This window comes from Cnephaeus nilssonii (assembly GCF_951640355.1).
Source record: "Cnephaeus nilssonii genome assembly, chromosome: 24".
NCBI classification, from domain to species: domain Eukaryota; kingdom Metazoa; phylum Chordata; class Mammalia; order Chiroptera; family Vespertilionidae; genus Cnephaeus; species Cnephaeus nilssonii.
Genome location: NC_137095.1, coordinates 4446569 through 4470201, shown reverse-complemented (window position 1 = coordinate 4470201; position 23633 = coordinate 4446569). Strand labels below are relative to the sequence as shown.

The 23633-nt window shown below is 67.3% G+C and overlaps 1 protein-coding gene across 1 annotated transcript; it reads right to left on the bottom strand.

Moving 5' to 3' along the window:
* Window positions 1–13738: 13738 nt before the first annotated feature.
* On the bottom strand, window positions 13739–19328 carry TMED3 (transmembrane p24 trafficking protein 3). Its single transcript, XM_079764256.1, has 3 exons — window positions 18987–19328; window positions 17465–17713; window positions 13739–14344 (listed from the first exon to the last, which is right to left on the bottom strand). The coding sequence occupies exons 1-3, from the start codon at window positions 19164–19166 to the stop codon at window positions 14108–14110; spliced, it is 666 nt and encodes a 221-aa protein (XP_079620382.1). The 5' UTR covers window positions 19167–19328; the 3' UTR covers window positions 13739–14107.
* Window positions 19329–23633: the final 4305 nt, after the last annotated feature.

Here is a 23633-nt window from a genome sequence, read left to right as displayed (position 1 = left end):
GCCTGGTCTCCCCTCACTGCCCCTCTCTGCCAGCCTGGTCTCCCCTCACTGCCCCTCTCTGCCAGCCTGGTCACCTTTCTCTGCCCCTCTCGGCCAGCCTGGTCTCCCCTCACTGCCCCTCTCCGCCAGCCTGGTCTCCCCTCACTGCCCCCCCACCCCCGCCGGCCTGGTCTCCCCTCACTGCCCATCTCGGCCAGCCTGGTCTCCCCTCACTGCCCCTCCCTGCCAGCCTGGTCTCCCCTCACTGCCCCCGCCCCCGCCGGCCTGGTCACCCCTCACTGCCCCTCCCCACCGGCCTGGTCTCCCCTCACTGCCCCCTCCCCCCCGCCGGCCTGGTAGCCCCACACAGCCTGTTCGGTTAGGCTTTTATATAGGTAGATATCACTACAACTGTGTGACAGCCTTCCTTCCCTCTTTGCTGTGACGCGTCCTCACGCTCACGGAGGAAGCGGTGGGGGCACGGTCTCCCCGAGCTCTGAGGAGCCGGGCGCCATGGCGAGGTGAAGGAGTGCGTTGTGTCTGTGGCGCGGGCACGTGGGAGTCCTGTCTTAGGGGGTCGTGTTTATAGTTGTAACTGGCTGAGCTGGGGCGCCCGTGAGCTCCCGTGCTGTGCATGGGAATCGTGCCCACGGGCCCCCGAGCTGGTTTCTGAGGTTCGGTCTCCCTAAGGCGGCCCTTCACCTCAGCCACGGGATTGAGCTGCCAGAGACAGGGAGGGTCTCCTCAGCCCCGTCAGGAGGAGGAGGGGCGGGGGTGCGGGTACGGGGGGGGGTACAGGGGGGAGGCTGCGGGGATGCCAGGCACGGGCGTGGGAGGGAAGGAATTCCTAGGTCCGCCAGCCGTCGTCCCACATGTGCGGGGAGCAGGCAGGCTGGGCACGGGCCCTGGTTCCCCACCTGATAAAACAGAGGGGCGCCCCCACACCCCAGAACCTCCCTGCTGCCTGCGCGGAGCTGACACGCTGAGGCCCTGACCGTGTACACGCCGTCCCTGTGAGGGGCCCTGACCGTGTACACGCCGTCCCTGTGAGGGGCCCTGACCGTGTACACGCCGTCCCTGTGAGACCCTGACCGTGTACACGCCGTCCCTGTGAGGGGCCCTGACAGTGTACACGCCGTCCCTGGGAGACCCTGACAGTGTACACGCCGTCCCTGTGAGACCCTGACAGTGTACACGCCGTCCCTGTGAGACCCTGACAGTGTACACGCCGTCCCTGTGAGGGGCCTGACAGTGTACACGCCGTCCCTGTGAGACCCTGACCGTGTACACGCCGTCCCTGTGAGGGGCCCTGACAGTGTACACGCCGTCCCTGGGAGACCCTGACAGTGTACACGCCGTCCCTGTGAGACCCTGACAGTGTACACGCCGTCCCTGTGAGGGGCCCTGACAGTGTACACGCCGTCCCTGTGAGGGGCCCTGACAGTGTACACGCCGTCCCTGTGAGGGGCCTGACAGTGTACACGCCGTCCCTGTGAGACCCTGACAGTGTACACGCCATCCCTGTGAGACCCTGACAGTGTACACGCCGTCCCTGTGAGGGGCCCTGACAGTGTACACGCCATCCCTGTGAGGGGCCTGACAGTGTACACGCCGTCCCTGTGAGGGCCCTGACAGTGTACACGCCGTCCCTGTGAGGGGCCTGACAGTGTACACGCCGTCCCTGTGAGGGCCCTGACAGTGTACACGCCGTCCCTGTGAGGGGCCCTGACAGTGTACACGCCATCCCTGTGAGGGGCCTGACAGTGTACACGCCGTCCCTGTGAGGGCCCTGACAGTGTACACGCCGTCCCTGTGAGGGGCCTGACAGTGTACACGCCGTCCCTGTGAGGGCCCTGACAGTGTACACGCCGTCCCTGTGAGGGGCCCTGACAGTGTACACGCCGTCCCTGTGAGGGCCCTGACAGTGTACACGCCGTCCCTGTGAGGGGCCCTGACAGTGTACACGCCGTCCCTGTGAGGGGCCTGACAGTGTACACGCCGTCCCTGTGAGGGCCCTGACAGTGTACACGCCGTCCCTGTGAGGGGCCCTGACAGTGTACACGCCGTCCCTGGGAGACCCTGACAGTGTACACGCCGTCCCTGGGAGACCCTGACAGTGTACACGCCGTCCCTGTGAGACCCTGACAGTGTACACGCCGTCCCTGTGAGGGGCCTGACAGTGTACACGCCGTCCCTGTGAGACCCTGACCGTGTACACGCCGTCCCTGTGAGGGGCCCTGACAGTGTACACGCCGTCCCTGGGAGACCCTGACAGTGTACACGCCGTCCCTGTGAGACCCTGACAGTGTACACGCCGTCCCTGTGAGGGGCCCTGACAGTGTACACGCCGTCCCTGTGAGGGGCCTGACAGTGTACACGCCGTCCCTGTGAGGGGCCCTGACAGTGTACACGCCGTCCCTGTGAGGGCCCTGACAGTGTACACGCCGTCCCTGTGAGGGGCCCTGACAGTGTACACGCCGTCCCTGTGAGGGCCCTGACAGTGTACACGCCGTCCCTGTGAGGGGCCCTGACAGTGTACACGCCGTCCCTGTGAGGGGCCTGACAGTGTACACGCCGTCCCTGTGAGGGCCCTGACAGTGTACACGCCGTCCCTGTGAGGGGCCCTGACAGTGTACACGCCGTCCCTGGGAGACCCTGACAGTGTACACGCCGTCCCTGTGAGACCCTGACAGTGTACACGCCGTCCCTGTGAGACCCTGACAGTGTACACGCCGTCCCTGTGAGGGGCCTGACAGTGTACACGCCGTCCCTGTGAGACCCTGACCGTGTACACGCCGTCCCTGTGAGGGGCCCTGACAGTGTACACGCCGTCCCTGGGAGACCCTGACAGTGTACACGCCGTCCCTGTGAGACCCTGACAGTGTACACGCCGTCCCTGTGAGGGGCCCTGACAGTGTACACGCCGTCCCTGTGAGGGGCCCTGACAGTGTACACGCCGTCCCAGTGAGGGGCCTGACAGTGTACACGCCGTCCCTGTGAGGGGCCCTGACAGTGTACACGCCGTCCCTGTGAGGGGCCTGACAGTGTACACGCCGTCCCTGTGAGACCCTGACAGTGTACACGCCGTCCCTGTGAGACCCTGACAGTGTACACGCCGTCCCTGTGAGGGGCCCTGACAGTGTACACGCCATCCCTGTGAGGGGCCTGACAGTGTACACGCCGTCCCTGTGAGGGCCCTGACAGTGTACACGCCGTCCCTGTGAGGGGCCTGACAGTGTACACGCCGTCCCTGTGAGGGCCCTGACAGTGTACACGCCGTCCCTGTGAGGGGCCCTGACAGTGTACACGCCATCCCTGTGAGGGGCCTGACAGTGTACACGCCGTCCCTGTGAGGGCCCTGACAGTGTACACGCCGTCCCTGTGAGGGGCCTGACAGTGTACACGCCGTCCCTGTGAGGGCCCTGACAGTGTACACGCCGTCCCTGTGAGACCCTGACAGTGTACACGCCGTCCCTGTGAGGGCCCTGACAGTGTACACGCCGTCCCTGTGAGGGGCCCTGACAGTGTACACGCCGTCCCTGTGAGGGCCCTGACAGTGTACACGCCGTCCCTGTGAGGGGCCTGACAGTGTACACGCCGTCCCTGTGAGACCCTGACAGTGTACACGCCGTCACTGTGAGGGTCCCTGACAGTGTACACGCCGTCACTGTGAGACCCTGACAGTGTACACGCCGTCCCTGTGAGACCCTGACAGTGTACACGCCGTCCCTGTGAGACCCTGACAGAGTACACGCCGTCCCTGTGAGACCCTGACAGTGTACACACCGTCCCTGTGAGACCCTGACAGTGTACACGCCGTCCCTGTGAGGGGCCCTGACAGTGTACACGCCGTCCCTGTGAGGGGCCTGACAGTGTACACGCCGTCACTGTGAGACCCTGACAGTGTACACGCCGTCCCTGTGAGACCCTGACAGTGTACACGCCGTCCCTGTGAGGGGCCCTGACAGTGTACACGCCATCCCTGTGAGACCCTGACAGTGTACACGCCGTCACTGTGAGGGGCCCTGACAGTGTACACGCCGTCCCTGTGAGACCCTGACAGTGTACACGCCGTCCCTGTGAGGGCCCTGACAGTGTACACGCCGTCCCTGTGAGGGGCCCTGACAGTGTACACGCCGTCCCTGTGAGGGGCCCTGACAGTGTACACGCCGTCCCTGTGAGGGCCCTGACAGTGTACACGCCATCCCTGTGAGACCCTGACAGTGTACACGCCGTCACTGTGAGGGGCCCTGACAGTGTACACGCCGTCACTGTGAGACCCTGACAGTGTACACGCCGTCCCTGTGAGACCCTGACAGTGTACACGCCGTCCCTGTGAGACCCTGACAGAGTCCACGCCGTCCCTGTGAGACCCTGACAGTGTACACGCCGTCCCTGTGAGACCCTGACAGTGTACACGCCGTCCCTGTGAGACCCTGACAGTGTACACGCCGTCCCTGTGAGGGCCCTGACAGAGTACACGCCGTCCCTGGGAGACCCTGACAGTGTACACGCCGTCCCTGTGAAGGGCCCTGACAGTGTACACGCCGTCCCTGTGAGGGGCCCTGACAGAGTACACGCCGTCCCTGTGAGACCCTGACAGTGTACACGCCGTCCCTGTGAGACCCTGACAGTGTACACGCCGTCCCTGTGAGGGGCCCTGACAGAGTACACGCCGTCCCTGGGATACCCTGACAGTGTACACGCCGTCCCTGGTGACCCTGACAGTGTACACGCCGTCCCTGTGAGGGGCCCTGACAGTGTACACGCCGTCCCTGGGAGACCCTGACAGTGTACACGCCGTCCCTGTGAGACCCTGACAGTGTACACGCCGTCCCTGGGAGACCCTGACAGTGTACACGCCGTCCCTGTGAGACCCTGACAGTGTACACGCCGTCCCTGTGAGGGGCCTGACAGTGTACACGCCGTCCCTGGGAGACCCTGACAGTGTACACGCCGTCCCTGTGAGACCCTGACACTGTATATGCCGTCCCTGTGAGACCCTGACAGTGTACCGCCATCCCTGGGAGACCCTGACAGTGTACACGCCGTCCCTGGGAGACCCTGACAGAGTACACGCCGTCCCTGGGAGACCCTGACAGAGTACACGCCGTCCCTGGGAGACCCTGACAGTGTACACGCCGTCCCTGTGAGGGGCCCTGACCGTGTACACGCCGTCACTGTGAGGGGCCCTGACAGAGTACACGCCGTCCCTGTGAGACCCTGACAGTGTACACGCCGTCCCTATGAGACCCTGACAGTGTACACGCCGTCCCTGTGAGGGGCCCTGACAGTGTACACGCCGTCCCTGGGAGACCCTGACAGTGTACACGCCGTCCCTGTGAGGGCCCTGACAGTGTACACGCCGTCCCTGGGAGACCCTGACAGTGTACACGCCGTCCCTGGGAGACCCTGACAGAGTACACGCCGTCCCTGTGAGACCCTGACAGTGTACACGCCGTCCCTGTGAGGGCCCTGACAGTGTACACGCCGTCCCTGTGAGACCCTGACAGTGTACACGCCGTCCCTGTGAGGGCCCTGACAGTGTACACGCCGTCCCTGTGAGGGGCCCTGACAGTGTACACGCCGTCCCTGTGAGGGCCCTGACAGTGTACACGCCGTCCCTGTGAGGGGCCCTGACAGTGTACACGCCGTCCCTGTGAGACCCTGACAGTGTACACGCCGTCACTGTGAGGGTCCCTGACAGTGTACACGCCGTCACTGTGAGACCCTGACAGTGTACACGCCGTCCCTGTGAGACCCTGACAGTGTACACGCCGTCCCTGTGAGACCCTGACAGAGTACACGCCGTCCCTGTGAGACCCTGACAGTGTACACACCGTCCCTGTGAGACCCTGACAGTGTACACGCCGTCCCTGTGAGGGGCCCTGACAGTGTACACGCCGTCCCTGTGAGGGGCCTGACAGTGTACACGCCGTCACTGTGAGACCCTGACAGTGTACACGCCGTCCCTGTGAGACCCTGACAGTGTACACGCCGTCCCTGTGAGGGGCCCTGACAGTGTACACGCCATCCCTGTGAGACCCTGACAGTGTACACGCCGTCACTGTGAGGGGCCCTGACAGTGTACACGCCGTCCCTGTGAGACCCTGACAGTGTACACGCCGTCCCTGTGAGGGCCCTGACAGTGTACACGCCGTCCCTGTGAGGGGCCCTGACAGTGTACACGCCGTCCCTGTGAGGGGCCCTGACAGTGTACACGCCGTCCCTGTGAGGGCCCTGACAGTGTACACGCCATCCCTGTGAGACCCTGACAGTGTACACGCCGTCACTGTGAGGGGCCCTGACAGTGTACACGCCGTCACTGTGAGACCCTGACAGTGTACACGCCGTCCCTGTGAGACCCTGACAGTGTACACGCCGTCCCTGTGAGACCCTGACAGAGTCCACGCCGTCCCTGTGAGACCCTGACAGTGTACACGCCGTCCCTGTGAGACCCTGACAGTGTACACGCCGTCCCTGTGAGGGCCCTGACAGTGTACACGCCGTCCCTGGGAGACCCTGACAGTGTACACGCCGTCCCTGGGAGACCCTGACAGAGTACACGCCGTCCCTGTGAGACCCTGACAGTGTACACGCCGTCCCTGTGAGGGGCCTGACAGTGTACACGCCGTCCCTGGGAGACCCTGACAGAGTACACGCCGTCCCTGTGAGACCCTGACAGTGTACACACAGTCCCTGTGAGACCCTGACAGTGTACACGCCGTCCCTGGGAGACCCTGACAGTGTACACGCCGTCCCTGTGAGGGGCCCTGACAGTGTACACGCCGTCCCTGTGAGGGGCCCTGACAGTGTACACGCCGTCCCTGGGAGACCCTGACAGTGTACACGCCGTCCCTGGGAGACCCTGACAGAGTACACGCCGTCCCTGTGAGACCCTGACAGTGTACCGCCATCCCTGGGAGACCCTGACAGTGTACACGCCGTCCCTGTGAGGGGCCCTGACAGTGTACACGCCATCCCTGTGAGGGGCCTGACAGTGTACACGCCGTCCCTGTGAGGGCCCTGACAGTGTACACGCCGTCCCTGTGAGGGGCCTGACAGTGTACACGCCGTCCCTGTGAGGGCCCTGACAGTGTACACGCCGTCCCTGTGAGGGGCCCTGACAGTGTACACGCCGTCCCTGTGAGGGCCCTGACAGTGTACACGCCGTCCCTGTGAGGGGCCCTGACAGTGTACACGCCGTCCCTGTGAGGGGCCTGACAGTGTACACGCCGTCCCTGTGAGGGCCCTGACAGTGTACACGCCGTCCCTGTGAGGGGCCCTGACAGTGTACACGCCGTCCCTGGGAGACCCTGACAGTGTACACGCCGTCCCTGGGAGACCCTGACAGTGTACACGCCGTCCCTGTGAGACCCTGACAGTGTACACGCCGTCCCTGTGAGGGGCCTGACAGTGTACACGCCGTCCCTGTGAGACCCTGACCGTGTACACGCCGTCCCTGTGAGGGGCCCTGACAGTGTACACGCCGTCCCTGGGAGACCCTGACAGTGTACACGCCGTCCCTGTGAGACCCTGACAGTGTACACGCCGTCCCTGTGAGGGGCCCTGACAGTGTACACGCCGTCCCTGTGAGGGGCCTGACAGTGTACACGCCGTCCCTGTGAGGGGCCCTGACAGTGTACACGCCGTCCCTGTGAGGGCCCTGACAGTGTACACGCCGTCCCTGTGAGGGGCCTGACAGTGTACACGCCGTCCCTGTGAGGGCCCTGACAGTGTACACGCCGTCCCTGTGAGGGGCCCTGACAGTGTACACGCCGTCCCTGGGAGACCCTGACAGTGTACACGCCGTCCCTGTGAGACCCTGACAGTGTACACGCCGTCCCTGTGAGACCCTGACAGTGTACACGCCGTCCCTGTGAGGGGCCTGACAGTGTACACGCCGTCCCTGTGAGACCCTGACCGTGTACACGCCGTCCCTGTGAGGGGCCCTGACAGTGTACACGCCGTCCCTGGGAGACCCTGACAGTGTACACGCCGTCCCTGTGAGACCCTGACAGTGTACACGCCGTCCCTGTGAGGGGCCCTGACAGTGTACACGCCGTCCCTGTGAGGGGCCCTGACAGTGTACACGCCGTCCCAGTGAGGGGCCTGACAGTGTACACGCCGTCCCTGTGAGGGGCCCTGACAGTGTACACGCCGTCCCTGTGAGGGGCCTGACAGTGTACACGCCGTCCCTGTGAGACCCTGACAGTGTACACGCCGTCCCTGTGAGACCCTGACAGTGTACACGCCGTCCCTGTGAGGGGCCCTGACAGTGTACACGCCATCCCTGTGAGGGGCCTGACAGTGTACACGCCGTCCCTGTGAGGGCCCTGACAGTGTACACGCCGTCCCTGTGAGGGGCCTGACAGTGTACACGCCGTCCCTGTGAGGGCCCTGACAGTGTACACGCCGTCCCTGTGAGGGGCCCTGACAGTGTACACGCCATCCCTGTGAGGGGCCTGACAGTGTACACGCCGTCCCTGTGAGGGCCCTGACAGTGTACACGCCGTCCCTGTGAGGGGCCTGACAGTGTACACGCCGTCCCTGTGAGGGCCCTGACAGTGTACACGCCGTCCCTGTGAGACCCTGACAGTGTACACGCCGTCCCTGTGAGGGCCCTGACAGTGTACACGCCGTCCCTGTGAGGGGCCCTGACAGTGTACACGCCGTCCCTGTGAGGGCCCTGACAGTGTACACGCCGTCCCTGTGAGGGGCCCTGACAGTGTACACGCCGTCCCTGTGAGACCCTGACAGTGTACACGCCGTCACTGTGAGGGTCCCTGACAGTGTACACGCCGTCACTGTGAGACCCTGACAGTGTACACGCCGTCCCTGTGAGACCCTGACAGTGTACACGCCGTCCCTGTGAGACCCTGACAGAGTACACGCCGTCCCTGTGAGACCCTGACAGTGTACACACCGTCCCTGTGAGACCCTGACAGTGTACACGCCGTCCCTGTGAGGGGCCCTGACAGTGTACACGCCGTCCCTGTGAGGGGCCTGACAGTGTACACGCCGTCACTGTGAGACCCTGACAGTGTACACGCCGTCCCTGTGAGACCCTGACAGTGTACACGCCGTCCCTGTGAGGGGCCCTGACAGTGTACACGCCATCCCTGTGAGACCCTGACAGTGTACACGCCGTCACTGTGAGGGGCCCTGACAGTGTACACGCCGTCCCTGTGAGACCCTGACAGTGTACACGCCGTCCCTGTGAGGGCCCTGACAGTGTACACGCCGTCCCTGTGAGGGGCCCTGACAGTGTACACGCCGTCCCTGTGAGGGGCCCTGACAGTGTACACGCCGTCCCTGTGAGGGCCCTGACAGTGTACACGCCATCCCTGTGAGACCCTGACAGTGTACACGCCGTCACTGTGAGGGGCCCTGACAGTGTACACGCCGTCACTGTGAGACCCTGACAGTGTACACGCCGTCCCTGTGAGACCCTGACAGTGTACACGCCGTCCCTGTGAGACCCTGACAGAGTCCACGCCGTCCCTGTGAGACCCTGACAGTGTACACGCCGTCCCTGTGAGACCCTGACAGTGTACACGCCGTCCCTGTGAGACCCTGACAGTGTACACGCCGTCCCTGTGAGGGCCCTGACAGAGTACACGCCGTCCCTGGGAGACCCTGACAGTGTACACGCCGTCCCTGTGAAGGGCCCTGACAGTGTACACGCCGTCCCTGTGAGGGGCCCTGACAGAGTACACGCCGTCCCTGTGAGACCCTGACAGTGTACACGCCGTCCCTGTGAGACCCTGACAGTGTACACGCCGTCCCTGTGAGGGGCCCTGACAGAGTACACGCCGTCCCTGGGATACCCTGACAGTGTACACGCCGTCCCTGGTGACCCTGACAGTGTACACGCCGTCCCTGTGAGGGGCCCTGACAGTGTACACGCCGTCCCTGGGAGACCCTGACAGTGTACACGCCGTCCCTGTGAGACCCTGACAGTGTACACGCCGTCCCTGGGAGACCCTGACAGTGTACACGCCGTCCCTGTGAGACCCTGACAGTGTACACGCCGTCCCTGTGAGGGGCCTGACAGTGTACACGCCGTCCCTGGGAGACCCTGACAGTGTACACGCCGTCCCTGTGAGACCCTGACACTGTACATGCCGTCCCTGTGAGACCCTGACAGTGTACCGCCATCCCTGGGAGACCCTGACAGTGTACACGCCGTCCCTGGGAGACCCTGACAGAGTACACGCCGTCCCTGGGAGACCCTGACAGAGTACACGCCGTCCCTGGGAGACCCTGACAGTGTACACGCCGTCCCTGTGAGGGGCCCTGACCGTGTACACGCCGTCACTGTGAGGGGCCCTGACAGAGTACACGCCGTCCCTGTGAGACCCTGACAGTGTACACGCCGTCCCTATGAGACCCTGACAGTGTACACGCCGTCCCTGTGAGGGGCCCTGACAGTGTACACGCCGTCCCTGGGAGACCCTGACAGTGTACACGCCGTCCCTGTGAGGGCCCTGACAGTGTACACGCCGTCCCTGGGAGACCCTGACAGTGTACACGCCGTCCCTGGGAGACCCTGACAGAGTACACGCCGTCCCTGTGAGACCCTGACAGTGTACACGCCGTCCCTGTGAGGGGCCTGACAGTGTACACGCCGTCCCTGGGAGACCCTGACAGAGTACACGCCGTCCCTGTGAGACCCTGACAGTGTACACACAGTCCCTGTGAGACCCTGACAGTGTACACGCCGTCCCTGGGAGACCCTGACAGTGTACACGCCGTCCCTGTGAGGGGCCCTGACAGTGTACACGCCGTCCCTGTGAGGGGCCCTGACAGTGTACACGCCGTCCCTGGGAGACCCTGACAGTGTACACGCCGTCCCTGGGAGACCCTGACAGAGTACACGCCGTCCCTGTGAGACCCTGACAGTGTACCGCCATCCCTGGGAGACCCTGACAGTGTACACGCCGTCCCTGGGAGACCCTGACAGAGTACACGCCGTCCCTGGGAGACCCTGACAGAGTACACGCCGTCCCTGGGAGACCCTGACAGTGTACACGCCGTCCCTGTGAGGGGCCCTGACCGTGTACACGCCGTCCCTGTGAGGGGCCCTGACAGAGTACACGCCGTCCCTGTGAGACCCTGACAGTGTACACGCAGTCCCTGTGAGACTCTGACAGTGTACACGCAGTCCCTGTGAGACCCTGACAGTGTACACGCCGTCCCTGTGAGACCCTGACAGAGTACACGCCGTCCCTGTGAGGGGCCCTGACAGTGTACACGCCGTCCCTGTGAGACCCTGACAGTGTACACGCCGTCCCTGTGAGGGCCCTGACAGTGTACACGCAGTCCCTGTGAGACCCTGACAGTGTACACGCCGTCCCTGTGAGACCCTGACAGTGTACACGCCGTCCCTGTGAGACCCTGACAGAGTACACGCCGTCCCTGTGAGGGGCCCTGACAGTGTACACGCCGTCCCTGTGAGACCCTGACAGAGTACACGCCGTCCCTGTGAGGGGCCTGACAGTGTACACGCCGTCCCTGTGAGACCCTGTCCATGTACACGCCGTCCCTGGGAGACCCCGACAGTGTACACGCCGTCCCTGGGAGACCCTGACAGAGTACACGCCGTCCCTGGGAGACCCTGACAGTGTACACGCCGTCCCTGGGAGACCCTGACAGTGTACACGCCGTCCCTGTGAGGGGCCTGACAGTGTACACACCGTCCCTGTGAGGGGCCTGACAGTGTACACGCCGTCCCTGTGAGGCCCTGACAGTGTACACGCCGTCCCTGTGAGGGCCCTGACAGTGTACACGCTGTCCCTGTGAGACCCTGACAGAGTACACGCCGTCCCTGTGAGACCCTGACAGTGTACACGCCGTCCCTGTGAGACCCTGACAGTGTACACGCCGTCCCTGTGAGGGCCCTGACAGTGTACACGCCGTCCCTGGGAGACCCTGACAGTGTACACGCCATCCCTGTGAGGGGCCCTGACAGAGTACACGCCGTCCCTGGGAGACCCTGACAGTGTACACGCCGTCCCTGGGAGACCCTGACAGAGTACACGCCGTCCCTGGGAGACCCTGACAGTGTACACGCCGTCCCTGTGAGGGCCCTGACAGTGTACACGCCGTCCTGGGAGACCCTGACAGTGTACACGCCATCCCTGTGAGGGGCCCTGACAGTGTACACGCCGTCCCTGGGAGACCCTGACAGAGTACACGCCGTCCCTGGGAGACCCTGACAGTGTACACGCCGTCCCTGTGAGGGGCCCTGACAGTGTACACGCCGTCCCTGGGGAACCCTGTGAGGCTGACCCAGCGCCTGCCTGGCCTCAGCCGGGGCTGCGCAGGTCGGGGTTCCGTGGGGGTGAGGTGAGGCTGGGGCCTGGGCGGCTGGCCTGTGTGCAGATGTTATAACCAGAGGTGGGGGGGTCACCTCTTCATCCCCAAAGTGCCAAGTCCATCGTCATTCCTGAGGGAGTCTCCTGAGGACAGAGCACAGGCCCCGACGTGCCCTCCCTCCCTCCCTTCTTCCCAGTGTGTAAGGGGGCGATGCTCGGCAGGCGTGTCCGTGTGCCAGGGCGTCCGGCGTCTGTGCCAGGGCCTGTGCCCGGCAGCTCCGAAGAGGTGGCCTCGCTTCATGCAGGAAGGGCCTCAGGCTGACCGTGCCCCGGAGCCCCAAGACAGAGCACGCGCCCTGGTGTGCACAGGCCCGGCGCGGGGCCTCCGGTGGCGACATGGAGAGGCTGTCACGGGGGCAGAGCCTGCGCCCGCCCCGGCCCCCGCCGCTCCGCTCAGCAGCTCCGCGTCTGACTCTGTGCTGGGCGGACGGGCCAGTCCGTCTCTCTGTCCAGCTCACCTTCACGCTCCAGGTGATCCGGGGAGAAGCACGCTGACTGGTCTGTCCTCGCTGCGCTGGGCCTTAACCCACTTCCCCGTCCTTCCTCAGGGCAGACCCCGAGCTGTCTGACTCCCGTGTTACAGCGCTGCCTGCCCGGCCCCGCCCACGCTCGGGTTGCGGGCTCGATCCCCAGTGCGGGGGAAGGGGGGGCGTGCAGGAGGCAGCCCATCAATGATTCTCATCATTGATGTTTCTCCCCCTCTCTCCCTCTCCCTTCCTCTCTGAAATCAATAAAAATAAATAGCCCTAACCGGTGTGGCTCAGTGGATAGAGCGTCGGCCTGTGGACTCAAGGGTCCCGGGTTCGATTCCTGTCAAGGGCATGTACCTTGGTTGCGGGCACATCCCCAGTGGGGGGCGTGCAGGAGGCAGCTGATCGATGTTTCTCTCTCATCGATGTTTCTGACTCTCTATCCCTCTCCCTTCCTCTCTGTAAAAAATCAATAAAATATATTAATTAAAAAAAATAACAATAAAGGGAATTGACTAACCGGTGGTCCGTGAGGTCCGGAAGGTTGGCAGCCGCTGGGTTAGATGAAGCAGAGGATCAGATCCACGACAGGAGGGGCAGCGATGTGGCCCTCCTCCACACACACACACACACACACACAGACACACACACAGACACACACACAGACACACACACAGACACACACACACACACACACAGACACACACACACACAGACACACACACTCAGACACACACACACACAGAGACACACACACACAGACACACACACGCCCATGCACAGTGCCCTGCCCGCCTCCAAGCGCCACTGCTCCCAGAGACTGGTCCTGTGCGCACCCCCCCCCCCCCCAGGCTGTGCGCTCCTGCTCCTCCGGCAAAGCGACAGAGCACACTTCACGTCCCCTGGCGCTCGCTCGCTGCATCTTTATTAGCCGCCTCCCCGTCCTGGCGGACGCACAGCCACCCGCACCGTCCCCGCTCCCCTCCTGGCCGGGTTCCCTGGGCCGAGCTCTGCGGGAGGCGAGGCCGGACGGAGGCCCTGCCCCCTCTCCACACGGACAGGACACACGGGCTGAGGATGGAGCAGGGAGCCCGCCGCGGGCCCTCTGACCGCAGGCTGCTGCGTCCCTCGGGTCCCGAGCCCCACGCACTCAGCAGCGGGGGGGGGGGGGGGGGGGGGGGGGGAGGGTGGAGCCTCTGACGGGAAGGGGAGGTGAGAGCCTGCGGCCTCGGGGAGCGGCCCCATCCTGGGGGCGAGGGGCCGGCCAGGACGCCCCCCCTAGGAGCGGGCCGCCCCGACGACGGGCCGCTTCTCGGTGAAGAAGCTCTTGAGCAGCAGCACCTGGCTGACGCCCACCACGCACAGGGCGAGGGTCTCGCCCAGCGACCAGTACGAGACCCGGCTGTGCAGGTCCTCGGCCCGGGCCCGGTCCTGGGCCTCCCGGAGCCGGTAGTGCGTCTGGGAGTCGATCACTGTCCGCAGGGCCTCGTGGATGGTCACACAGGCCGACTCCATCTGCGGGGAGAGAGGGCGTCACCGCCAGCCCGAGCCCGGCACACGCCCGTGTCACCTCCCCGTAACCCCGAATGCCACCTCCCTGTGACCCCGAGTGTCACCTCTCTGTGACCCGCTGAACACCCGTGTCCCCGAGTGTCACCTCCCCATGACCCGCTGAACATCCCGCGTCCCTGACCCTCCTCTCACGGCGGACGGAGCCCAGGGACGGGGGTGGGGTGGGGGTGGCTTGCCCAGAGGCACCGTGAGCAGGTGGCAGGGGCGGGGCTGGGACTTGACCGTGAGCCTGTCTCTCTAATGGTCTCTCTCCTCTGTTCCGTCCAGACTCACAGAGGCACGTCGCCGTCCCGGAGAGGGGCAGGAGCGGGAAAGCGGTCACAAGGAAACCCGCGGGGACCGTGCGGGGGACACGCATTCCCAGAGCCTCGCCGGGGCCCTGTCCAGGCACTGCGGTGACCAGGCCCCGGGAGGGCGGCCGTCGGCCCGGGCCCTGCAGGCCCTGTCCCTGCAGGCGGGGCTGGGATGCGGGGAGGACCCGGGAGAGCGGACCTCACGGGGAGGACCCGGGAGAGCGGACCTCACGGGGAGGACCCGGGAGAGCGGACCTCACGGGGAGGACCCGGGAGAGCGGACCTCACGGGGGAGGACCCGGGAGAGCGGACCTCACGGGGGAGGACCCGGGAGAGCGGACCTCACGGGGGAGGACCCGGGAGAGCGGACCTCACGGGGAGGACCCGGGAGAGCGGACCCCACGGGGGAGGACCCGGGAGAGCGGACCCCACGGGGGAGGACCCGGGAGAGCGGACCCCACGGGGGAGGGGCCGGGAGAGCGGACCTCACGGGGGAGGGGCCGGGAGAGCGGACCTCACGGGGAGGACCCGGGAGAGCGGACCTCACGGGGAGGACCCGGGAGAGCGGACCCCACGGGGAGGACCCGGGAGAGCGGACCCCACGGGGAGGACCCGGGAGAGCGGACCCCACGGGGAGGACCCGGGAGAGCGGACCCCACGGGGAGGACCCGGGAGAGCGGACCTCACGGGGAGGACCCGGGAGAGCGGACCCCACGGGGAGGACCCGGGAGAGCGGACCACGCGGGGAGGACCCGGGAGAGCGGACCTCACGGGGAGGACCCGGGAGAGCGGACCTCACGGGGAGGACCCGGGAGAGCGGACCCCACGGGGAGGACCCGGGAGAGCGGACCCCACGGGGAGGACCCGGGAGAGCGGACCCCACGGGGGAGGACCCGGGAGAGCGGACCTCACGGGGGAGGACCCGGGAGAGCGGACCTCACGGGGAGGACCCGGGAGAGCGGACCCCACGGGGGAGGAGCCGGGAGAGCGGACCCCACGGGGGAGGACCCGGGAGAGCGGACCTCACGGGGAGGACCCGGGAGAGCGGACCTCACGGGGGAGGAGCCGGGAGAGCGGACCCCACGGGGGAGGAGCCGGGAGAGCGGACCTCACGGGGAGGACCCGGGAGAGCGGACCTCACGGGGAGGACCCGGGAGAGCGGACCCCACGGGGGAGGAGCCGGGAGAGCGGACCTCACGGGGGAGGACCCGGGAGAGCGGACCTCACGGGGAGGACCCGGGAGAGCGGACCTCACGGGGGAGGACCCGGGAGAGCGGACCCCACGGGGGAGGAGCCGGGAGAGCGGACCCCACGGGGAGGAGCCGGGAGAGCGGACCTCACGGGGAGGAGCCGGGAGAGCGGACCTCACGGGGAGGACCCGGGAGAGCGGACCTCACGGGGAGGACCCGGGAGAGCGGACCTCACGGGGAGGACCCGGGAGAGCGGACCTCACGGGGAGGACCCGGGAGAGCGGACCTCGCGGGGAGGAGCCGGGAGAGCGGACCTCGCGGGGAGGAGCCGGGAGAGCGGACCTCGCGGGGAGGACCCGGGAGAGCGGACCCCCGGGGAGGAGCCGGGAGAGCGGACCCCACGGGGAGGACCCGGGAGAGCGGACCCCACGGGGAGGACCCGGGAGAGCGGACCCCACGGGGAGGACCCGGGAGAGCGGACCTCACGGGGAGGACCCGGGAGAGCGGACCCCACGCGGTAGGGTACGCTGGGCCTCTCCTGCCCAAACTCTCTCATGAGGCGGGACTTCCTGCCCCCGCTCGGAGGGTTACACCACCTTCCAACCGACGCCGTTGCATCAGCGCCCGCGGGAGTCCCGGGCAGCGGCTGCGAAAGGGCTCCTGAGGGCGTTGGCCGGGCCCCGGGGCCTGTGCCTGGACTTGGCCCCGCACAGGCTGCCCGAGAAACGTACACGCAGCAGCCCCTATGGAGGGGCGAGCACCCGGGACCAGCATCACCAGCCCCCAACGGCCAGGGGAGGGGGAGCCCGGCCTGGGAGCCCCCAGCCAAGGCCGCCGGGGCCGGGGCGCACGGCCACCTGAGGGCAGCGGGGGCCCGGCCTCCAGGAGACCCAGGTGCCCTGGCCCCGGAGCAGGTGCGGCCACCGAGGGGCAGGCCTGTCTCCCCGGCCCCCGGGCCTGGCCACTCAGTCCCCGACCACCCGTCTGAGCCAGGCCAGGCGCTGCGGCCTGGGGTGGGGCCGGTACCACAGCCCTGCGGGAGGGGAGCCCGCTGCACCTGCCGGCCTTCGTGCACCCGACGGGCGGGCTCTCCAGCCGAGGGTGCGGGCGGGGTGCGCAGTGCCCCGGGCCTGCACTCCGGGTTGTTCCGTGGAGCCGGGCTCTCCACCCTAACCCCTCTGATGGCTGCGGGAGGCAAACTCCTCTGTCGTGTGGAGCCGCTGAGGTTTGGGGTTCATGTGCGAGAGCAACGTGGGTCACCCCAACATGTGCACCACCTCACGAGGCAGACGGCGCCAGGCACGTGTGAAGCTGTGCTGAGAGGACAGAGGGGAGGGCGGGGCACCCCTCAGCAGAGTACCCCTCAGCAGGGTACCCCTCAGCAGGGGTGCGGCTGCAGAGCGGGGAGCAAGGTCAGAGCAAGGTCAGGAGGACACAGCGCCCTCTGGGCCGACGGGAAAGGGGGGGCAGAGCCCACACAGACCGCAGACGGGGACCAGGTGGGCAGGGACCGCTCGCTGACCCGGGTGGGGACAGGCCGGGGGTGGGGTGGGGGGTGGGGTCACAGGACGGCCACTCACCTGGGTGAGCGCTGTGACCTTGCTCCCCATCTCTGGGAGAATGGGGGGCTCGTCACCCACTCGGAAGTCGAAGTAGACGGTCTTGTGGGAGAAGGTGGAGAACTCATTGCTGAAGCAGAACCGGTAGGCGCCCGTGTGCGCGGCCTGGTGCGTGAAGCTGTCGTACTGCTTCCGGGTCTCGCGGTAGATGGTGCTGCCCAGCGGGTCCTGCACGGAGCAGTCCACGTCGAAGTGGCCTCCGCTGATGACCTGGCGACCAGACCCCGGGCCTGTGGTTACCTTACCGGGCAACGCCCTCCAGGCCGGCCTGGCGCTGACCGACCTGGAGACCCACCCTTTCATTCATTCCCTTCACCCCTGGAGCAGGTGCTGCGGCCCACACTCCACTCCAGGGGGGGGAAGTGTTGAGGGGGGGGGGATCCGGGCTGAGGGGCAGGCGAGCCGGCCCAGGGCCCACTACTGGGGGGCAGGCTCAGCCCTGGCCGCGTCTTCCGGACTCCTGAGGGTTTGCTGGGCACGATGTACGGGGTGAGCCGCGTCCACCCCCCCCCCGGCCCCCCCTACCCCCCACGGTCACTGCTGAGCAGGTCCAGCTGGTGAGATCCTGCCCCACAGGATCGGCGACTGGGGACTGGAATGGGGGGGGGGGGGGCTGGGGGCCATTCCCTTCAAACTCCTTGTAAACCGAGAAGACCCCCCCAGGCGGGCAGTGGCTGCGCCCCAGGCCCCTCAGAGGGCAGGTCCGGCCTCCTGCTTCCAGCCTGGAGCGTCCCCTTCCCCGCTGCGCGTGGGCTCTGGCCTCCTGCTGCGGGCGGCTTACAGCCACGGGAACCCCAAGGGGGACTCCTGATCTACAACCCCTCGGCCTCTCCAGCCTCAGAATGGCCCCCTTTGGGGCCTGTGCCCGGGCTGCCCGCGGGCCCAGCCACAAGGCGTGCATCGCCCGCAGGGCTGTGCGCGTGGCCGGGTCAGGGGCTCGGACACCCCCACGCGAGCCTCCAGCCCGGGGCTGGGGCCGCCTCCTCTCCGAGCGCAGCCAGCAGGTGTCCAGGCGCACAGGGTTTTCTGGGGACATTCCAGTCCCCCCACACCCCCACCCCCGCCTAGACCTGCCCACTCCCCCTTAAGGGAAGGACCTGATGGGGACCGGGAGCCCTGAGGTCTCCCAAGAGCCAGCAGGGGGTCGGGGGGCGCAGGGAGCTGCTCGTCCGCGTCCTGCGCCACAGGGGGCTCCCTGTGAACGCTGCGGGGCGCCCGGCTGCGCCCACACCCTCTCTAACCCCCTCCTCACCCCCCTGCGCTCCCCGGACCACGACCTCACACGGAGGGAAGCGGCCGGAACCCCCTGCCTCGCTGCCGTTGCTCCGTGCGCGCCTGATGGCACGGAGGTCCCAGCGGCTCGGACAGCGCGCGCGCCCCGCCGACCAGAGGGGGCGCTCCGGCCGGCTCCCCCGGGCGCAGGGCCCTCCCGCGCACCCCCACCCCCACCCCCACCCTGGCGGCTCCGGGCTGGGCGGCCCACCTGGTAATCCAGGGAGAAGCGGGCGCCCCGCTCCACGTCCTGGTGGAAGCACTGCTGGGCGCTGTCCGGCAGCTGGAAGGTGAGCTCGGCGCCCCGCAGCCGCTCGGCCCGCAGCAGGAGCAGCAGCGCGAGCAGCAGCGGGGGCGGCGCGGAGGCGGGGCGCGGGGCTGCGCTGCCCATGGCGGTCCCGGTCCGCGGAGGCGACTCACCGACGCCGAGAGCCTGCGCCCCAGGGACGTGGCGCTTCCGGGCGTGCGGGGCGCAGTGCGCAGGCGCGGGAGAGGGGGACGGGGTGAGGGGCGGGGCCCGGGATGGAGCGCAGGCACGTGCTCCCCAGGATCCATCCTGTCACACCTGCGTCCAGAGCTGCCCCGCACACCGCCCAGCGTCCCCCGACCTCCCGGTCCCTGCCCAGGTGCCCAGGAGGCGGCAAAGGCCGGGCAGGGGGGCGGGTGGGGGGGGCAGGGGGAGGCAGCGCGCCCCCGCGGGCATCCTGGTCCGCACGGGCCCGGGATCCGGAAACTGGGCCAACGCGCGGGCACCGGCCGCCGCGCAGCCGGAACCTGGCGGGGGGCCCGGGGGACGGCGCAGCCCTGAAGCGCGGGCTGCAGCACCGACGTGAGGCGGGCCGAGCGCTGCGCCCCGTCACCTCCGGGGCCGGGCTGAGGCGGGGGGGGGGGGGGGGGGTGGCGGGGGGCAGCGCCTGGGTTGCCTCGGGGAGGCCACGTCTTGGCCGCGGTTCTCACGCTGCCATGGTACCGGCAGGTGAAACTGCAGGTGCAGGTGCAGGCGGGGTGCAGGCGGGGACGCGGGGAGGCTCGGGGCGGGGGCTCCTTACAGAGGGGGCGCCAGGGTCGGGGGGGGGGCGCACCTTTTCCTACGGGAGCTGAGTGGACCCGGCATCCCGTGCGGGAAGCTAAGCCGCAGAGAGAGGGACTCGGAACAGCCGCCCCCTTCTCGCCCCGCTCACAGGCAGCCCCGCCCCGCGCCCCCTCCCCCTCCCGCATCCAGCTCAGCGCACAGGGGCCGAGGGGACGCCTGGGCCTTGAGGAGGCCGCGTCCCTCCTGCGGGGGGAACACGGAGTAACAAGCCGATCGGCCGTGACACCCAGACTCCGGGCCCAGCGCCTCCTTTACAGAAGCGGGGGGTGGGGGGCTGTCCTACGTCACACGGTCCAGCTCCGGGCCCAACCCTGCGCCCGTCGCCGCTCGGCCCGCAGCAGGCGGCCCACCTGGAACAGGAGTGGGGTCACTGCCGTTCGGGCCAGGACCGCCCCCGGGCATCACTGACAGCGAGATGCTGGGGCGGCAGCTGGAGAGGGGCGGGGCGATCAGCTGGAGGGGGCGGGGCGGGCAGCTGGAGGGGGCGTGACAGTTGGAGGGGCGGGGCGGGCAGCTAAAGGGGGCGGGGCGGGCAGGTGGAGAGGGGCGGGGCCGGGCAGCTGGAGGGGGCGTGGCGGCAGGTGGAGGGGGCGGGGCGGGCAGCTGGAGGGGGCGGGCCCTGTTGGCACAGACAGTCCCAGGTCCTGGGGGAGGAGGGGGAGTGAGGGGGTGGCCTGGTCTGGGCGCAGGAGGCTCCGGGGTCTCGCCCCCCCACCCCAGAAGGCACGGGTACCATCAGAGCCACGCAGGGAAGGACAGACTCCGGGACAGTCCCCGGGGTCCGGGTGCCCCCACACGGAAGGCGCCAGCAACAGCCCCGCCCTCGTCAAGCACTCCGGGGGGCCCCCCCAGAACACGCCAGAGGGGCGCACCCGTTCTTTGCATCAAACTCACTGGAGAAACAGCCGGTGTCCGGGGCGGCCCCGCCCTCGCCGCCCCGCTGAGCGCATCGATCCTTGGCTCCGCCGCCTCTTTCTGCTCGTGTCCCGTTCACAGAGGGGGTCACACCCGCCTCCCCCGCTCCTCGGGGCCTGCGCTGGGCTCTCACTTCACGTCGGAGACGCGCCGGGTCCCCACAGAAGAGGAACTAGCCCTGCAGTCGGCCCCCACCCCCGGAGGAGTGTTTCCGCGGGCGGGTTTGGTGTGGGTCCGGGGAGTTCCGAGGGGCGTGGGCGGCGCGCACAGAAACCCCATTTGGGCGAGGATTCCCAGTGCAGACGCGCAGACACCCGCCTGGAGAGGGAGGCGGAGTCTGCGGGAGAAGGGGTGTCGGAGGGGCGGGGGCGGGAGGCCCGCAGGCCCCTGACAGACAGCCGGGGCGCCTGGAGGAGGCGCAGGCGCAGCTCCGCGACCCGCCCGCCCCTAACCCTGCGCGCCCGCGCCCCTGGCTCCCGCTTACCCAGAGCTGCCGTGGTCAACATTTTTAAAAAAATACATTTTATTGATTTTTTACAGAGAGGAAGGGAGAGGGAGAGAGAAACATTGATGAGAGAGAAACATCGATCAGCTGCCTCCTGCATGCCCCCACCTGGGGATGTGCCCGCAACCAAGGTACATGCCCTTGACCAGAATCGAACCCAGGACCCTTCAGTCCGCAGGCCGACGCTCTATCCACTGAGCAACACCGGCCAGGGCAGTGTGGCCAACATTTTAAGTCCAACGGGCACGTGCACCCGCGAGCCTGAGAGGGACTGATCGCGGGGTCGGTCCCTCAACAGCGACAGTGATGACGTGGGGCCTCCTCGGGCCAGGACGCTCCCAGCACGCTGCACCCCCTCATCTGACCTCCAGAGGCTGCAGCGGGGGCTCGTCCTGCTCCCACAGAAAGGACACGGGGCGCAGAGCTGCGCGCAGGCCCGGGCCACCCTGCGATGCTAGGCGGGTCCCAGGTTCCAACAAAGGGACACGCACGGGTGGATGCCTGCCGGAGCCCATCCCCACAGAGGCGTTTCGGGGTGACTCCCCCGCCCCCTCTGCCCGGTGGGAGCTGCTGTTCCCAGCGTGGGACCCACCCTGACGCCCCGGAATGCACCACGCCCACGGCTGTGGCCCACCTCCAGCCCCTGCGCCCCAGCCCCGCCCTCCAGCCGTGCGCCCCTCCCACGCGCGCGTCATCGCAGCTTCTCTGTCATCCCTCCCCGCGCCCTGGCCCCAGGTGGAGCCGCCCCCCTGGGGTGCACACCCCGCCACCTCTGGCCACGGCCCAGCGTGGCGACTGCAGGCCCAGGACCGGAGCAGCCTCGCCCACGGGCCTCGCCCCGTGCCTGGTCTCTGGGCTTCTCGACAGCCCCCCGCCACCCCCGGTGCCCCCACCCCGCCCCCCGAAGGCCGGGTCTGCCCACGCTGCCCTGAGCGCAGGAGGGCCGACCAGGCCTCGCTGCTGGCCACATGGCTGCGCCCTCAACTCCTCCCGCTCCCCCAAAGATGGAGGGACCTCAGGAGGCATCAGTGAAGCACGAACATGGACGTGGGGGGCTCCTGCAGCGGAAACCAACACCCCAGTTACAATTCAGGCGGAGCGGAGGCCCAGACTCCCCACAGGACACGCAGGGGCCATGGACTATGGACAGACGCTCCACGTCACATCATCAGAGACACCGCCTCCGCGTGAGGACGGTCGGCTGTGGTTTCTTTTTTTAAAAAAAATATATATTTTATTGATTTCTTACAGAGAGGAAGGGAGAGGGAGAGAGAAACATTGATGAGAGAGAAACATCGATCAGCTGCCTCCTGCGCACCCCCTACTGGGGATGTGCCCGCAACCAAGGTCCATGCCCTTGACCGGAATCGAACCTGGGACCCTTCTGTCCGCAGGCCGACGCTCTGTCCACTGAGCCACACCGGGCAGGGCAGGCGTGGTTTATTTTAAAGGCGGAGAACACGCGTGGGCCAGCCGGGAGGGTGCAGAGAGCGGAGCCCCGTGCCCTGTGGGCGCGACTCTAAACGGTGCGGCTGTTCCGGTAAAGGATGCGGAGTTGGCTCAGACTTAGAAACAGAAGCCAGTGACCCCACGTTTTAAAAACCCAGAAGAACTGAAAACAGGGTTTTTAAAACGTGTTTTTATTGATTTCAGAGAGGAAGGGAGAGGGAGAGAGAAACATCCATGATGAGAGAGAATCATAGACCGGCTGCCCCCTGCATGCCCCCCACTGGGGATGAGCCCGCAACCCGGGCCTGTGCCCTTGACCCCCGTGACCTCCTGGGTCCTAGGTCGGCCTCAGCCACGGAGCCACACCCATCGAGCAGGGGTGTGTGCTCACTGGCCACCTGCCCCGCGCGTGGGGGGAGCTGCATGTTTGGAGGCGCCTGGCGTGCCTCCCTGAAGCTCCCCTCCAGCCCGGTGCAGGCGCCTGCCTTGTCCTGGGAGGCCGTGGGGGGCGAGGTCACGGGTCGGGCAGGGAGCCTGGCTGCACCCCCAGCCTGGGACCTGGGTGGAGAGGGGGGTCCCTCACCCAGGTCTCCTGAGGCTGCAGGGCGGAGGGCGGAGACGGGCGGGGCCTGGGCCCCCATCAGGGAAGGCATTTCCGCCCCGCTCCCCGGCCCCGGCTCCCTTTATGAGAAGCTGGGCTCTTCCTCATCCATAAAGATGAAGGCTTCTCCTCCAGGCCTTTCATCTGGGGCCGCGTGCCTGCCCCCCAACGCCAGGCCCCCCCTCCCCTCTCCCCTCCAACCGCCGCTCTGTGGGCCCCAGACAGGCCTGCGTCCCTTAAGCCCTGGAATCCTCCCTCGCAGGAAACCGCTGTCTCAGGGCTTTCCAGGCAGCAG